This window comes from Octodon degus, unplaced genomic scaffold (assembly GCF_000260255.1).
Source record: "Octodon degus isolate 3935 unplaced genomic scaffold, OctDeg1.0 scaffold00002, whole genome shotgun sequence".
Classification (NCBI taxonomy): Eukaryota; Metazoa; Chordata; class Mammalia; order Rodentia; family Octodontidae; genus Octodon; species Octodon degus.
In genome coordinates this window covers 14,197,724-14,200,712 of record NW_004524578.1, presented here as the reverse complement: position 1 = coordinate 14,200,712, position 2,989 = coordinate 14,197,724, and the positions used below count along the sequence as shown (strand labels likewise).

The 2,989-nt window shown below is 41.6% G+C and overlaps 1 protein-coding gene across 2 annotated transcripts in view; it reads left to right on the top strand.

Moving 5' to 3' along the window:
* Window positions 1–2,989, top strand: part of Sv2b (synaptic vesicle glycoprotein 2B) — a 241,076-nt gene that overhangs the window by 224,454 nt on the left and 13,633 nt on the right. For both annotated transcript variants that reach the window (XM_023712764.1, XM_023712762.1), the window contains exon 12: window positions 914–1,073. In XM_023712764.1, the coding sequence (XP_023568532.1) occupies window positions 914–1,073 (160 nt within the window). The remainder of the gene's footprint in view (window positions 1–913; window positions 1,074–2,989) is intronic.

Genomic DNA, 2,989 nt, shown 5'->3' with positions numbered 1-2,989 from the left:
CAGAACTGAGGACTGAACGCAGGCCCTTGTGCTTGCCAGGGAAGTGCTTATTCCACTGAGCCATTTCCCTGGCCCCAACAGTATCTCTTTCAAGGTTGCACCCCAGTGATCCAGTTTCCATCACTTCCTGATAGTGCGGCCAGCCAGGGACCAGGCCTTCAACACCCAAGCTCTTGAACAGTCAAGATCCAAACCATAACAGTATCTTAGCCATGTTTTTCTCCTAAATGATGCTTTGGATCCTGGGACCGCCATCGTCCCAATCCACCCCCAGCTCCTGGGGTAACCACTTTTCTATTTTCTACTTCTGTGTTCTACTCTTTTAAGTCCCATGTGTAGGTAAGCTTATGAAATATTTGTCTCTGTGCTGGGCTTCATGTGACCTTTAGTTCTATCCATGTAGCCGCGAATGGCAGGATGTCAGTGTTCTTCAGTTGCTCAGTAATATCTCCTCATGTGTGTGTACCACATTTTCTTTATTTATTCATCTATTGGTAGATATTTAGGTTGACTATCTCTGCTGTTGTACATAGTGCATTAAGGAGTACAGGAATGAGATGGCTCTTTGATACAGTGATTTCAACACCAGAATAGATTTTTACAAATTGAGACTGATGTCTCTCAAGCATCTAGAACAATGCCAGGCACGTAACAGAGTCTCAACAAATGCTTCCATCTGCCCCATTCCCTGTCTTTTGGGCTGGGCAATGCCACAGAGTGGTGATTTCAAAACGTTTCCTAGAATGCCACATGTGGGTTCACCTGTGTGCTTTCTGTCTAGAGGAGCTGACGCTTCGGGTCACCTGTTCCTTCAGGCGTGCCTCTGAGGATGGGAGCTGAGGAGAGATGTGGGTAGGAATCGGGTCCAGCACACACATTCCATGCTTCCTTCTGTTCTTGACCTCCCTCACAGGTGGCTCCATGTTGATCTCGGCAGTCTGCTGCTTCTTCCTGTTTTTTGGCAACAGCGAGTCTGCGATGATTGGTTGGCAGTGCCTGTTCTGCGGGACCAGCATTGCAGCCTGGAATGCTCTGGATGTGATCACAGTGGAGCTGTACCCCACCAACCAGAGGTCAGTGCTTCCCTGGCTTCCCTCTAGGACTGCTGGACAGAAGGCTGCCTGACGGCTAAATTCTGTACCGTGCATGGCTATCTTGTCTTTATGGTGTTCTCTGCACCGAATATTTTTTAGTTCTTGAGCTCATTCCCAATGAGGCCTGGTATAGGCCCAGAAGAGTACAGGCCAGTATGTGATAGGATGCATCAAGTACAAGAGCTGGATAGAGTGGTTTGTTCTAATGGTGTTTGTAGATAGGATATCATGTCCACATCTTGTACAGCAATTAACCACTGGGAGGAATGTATGCAATGTGTTAATTATTGAAACCGTCCTACCAATTTGATTTGAAACTGTCTCATTTCTATGTGTTTATCAATAAAATTATGGAAAATAAAAAATAATAAAGCATAAAAGTCAAGAAAAAATTATTAAGGTTTATTGAGAGCAAGTGTTACTGTTCAATTACTTATCCAATCTTGCAAAACTATCTGTTAATCTGAGCAACAGATTTGATAATAAAAATATGTGATATAACCTCCAAAAAAAAAAAAAAAAGGGCTGGACTTGGAGAGCCAGTTCTATCTAGGACAGGGGACTAAGAGTGAGCAGAGGGCAAAAGCTTTTGAGCCAGGCAGTCACAGATGGGTGTGGTCAGGCCTGCCCATGGGAGATGAAGGAGGAAGAAAGGCGAGCTAGAACCGCACAGGGCTGGAGGCAAAGGGAGAGAAGGAAGGTAGAAGCATTGCAGAAAGTGTGGCAGAGATGCCCAGGCTTAACTTTTATAATGTTCAAGCCACCTGGGCAAAGGCTTATTTTAATGGCATGGGGTTGAGATCATTACCAATAGTTATTTCTCCCCATGGCGGGGGAACTGCAAATTTTAAAATAGCAGATAAATGGCTTTATGGTCAGAAAGGAGTGGCAGGTATTCAAGAGAAGAATGACTGAAATTATGAACCATTCCTTAATGATTCTCCTAACATTAGTGACACAGATGCTGGGATTTGGGTAGCTGTGGAAAACTACAACATACATTTTTGGAGGACCTCTCTCTTTAACTGGAGAATGTTAAGTTTTATGAAAAAATAATATGTGGTGAAAAAATGATATACTATTTGAATGTAATGTCATTTTTCTATCTAGGAAACTTAAGAGAGTGAAATAAAGAGACAGCTGGAAACATAATTTGATCAAGTGGAGAGTAGTAAATTTTAAGTTTTAAAATATATCATAGGAAGTGATCGACAATAGTGTGCCTAAGCATAGTCACATGGAGAGAAAACATTCTCTCAGGCTTTCACAGAGAGCAAACTGGTCAAGCAATGGCCATGACTCATCCACATGGCTGACGCTGACAAAGACTCTACAAACTGCGGTACAGGGTTTCAGGGTAAATCCTGAGGGGATTTGACTGACCTTGTCAGATACAGAAGTTACATTTCTTGTTATACAGGTCTTGCTTTATCTTGGTCTTAACCATCCAGCAGAAAAGTATAAAAACAAGGTACAAAAAGTAAAGCCATATTAATATGCTGAGCTGTAAGAGTCTCAAATCAACAATTTCTGACATTCCCAGTCCTACAGATAATCCAGTACTATTATAGACTACTGGACTATATTGGATTATTTTGCTGAATTCACGCACCTACAATATTTGAATGGCAATGGAATACCCATCTCTGACAAAAGTAAACAAAAAAAGGGGATATAAATGAAGGACCATTTTGTATATGTAAAGCAAAATAGTTAGGATAGATATACAGCTACTTTCTCTTAATTAAATGAGAAGAAAGAATTGTACTAATAGGGTTTGGACAGGATATCATGTCTGCATCTTATACTATGAATAACTACTACAAGGACAACAATATGCAGTGTATTAATTATTGTAACTGTCCTACTAATCTGTTTTGAAACTGTCTCATTGC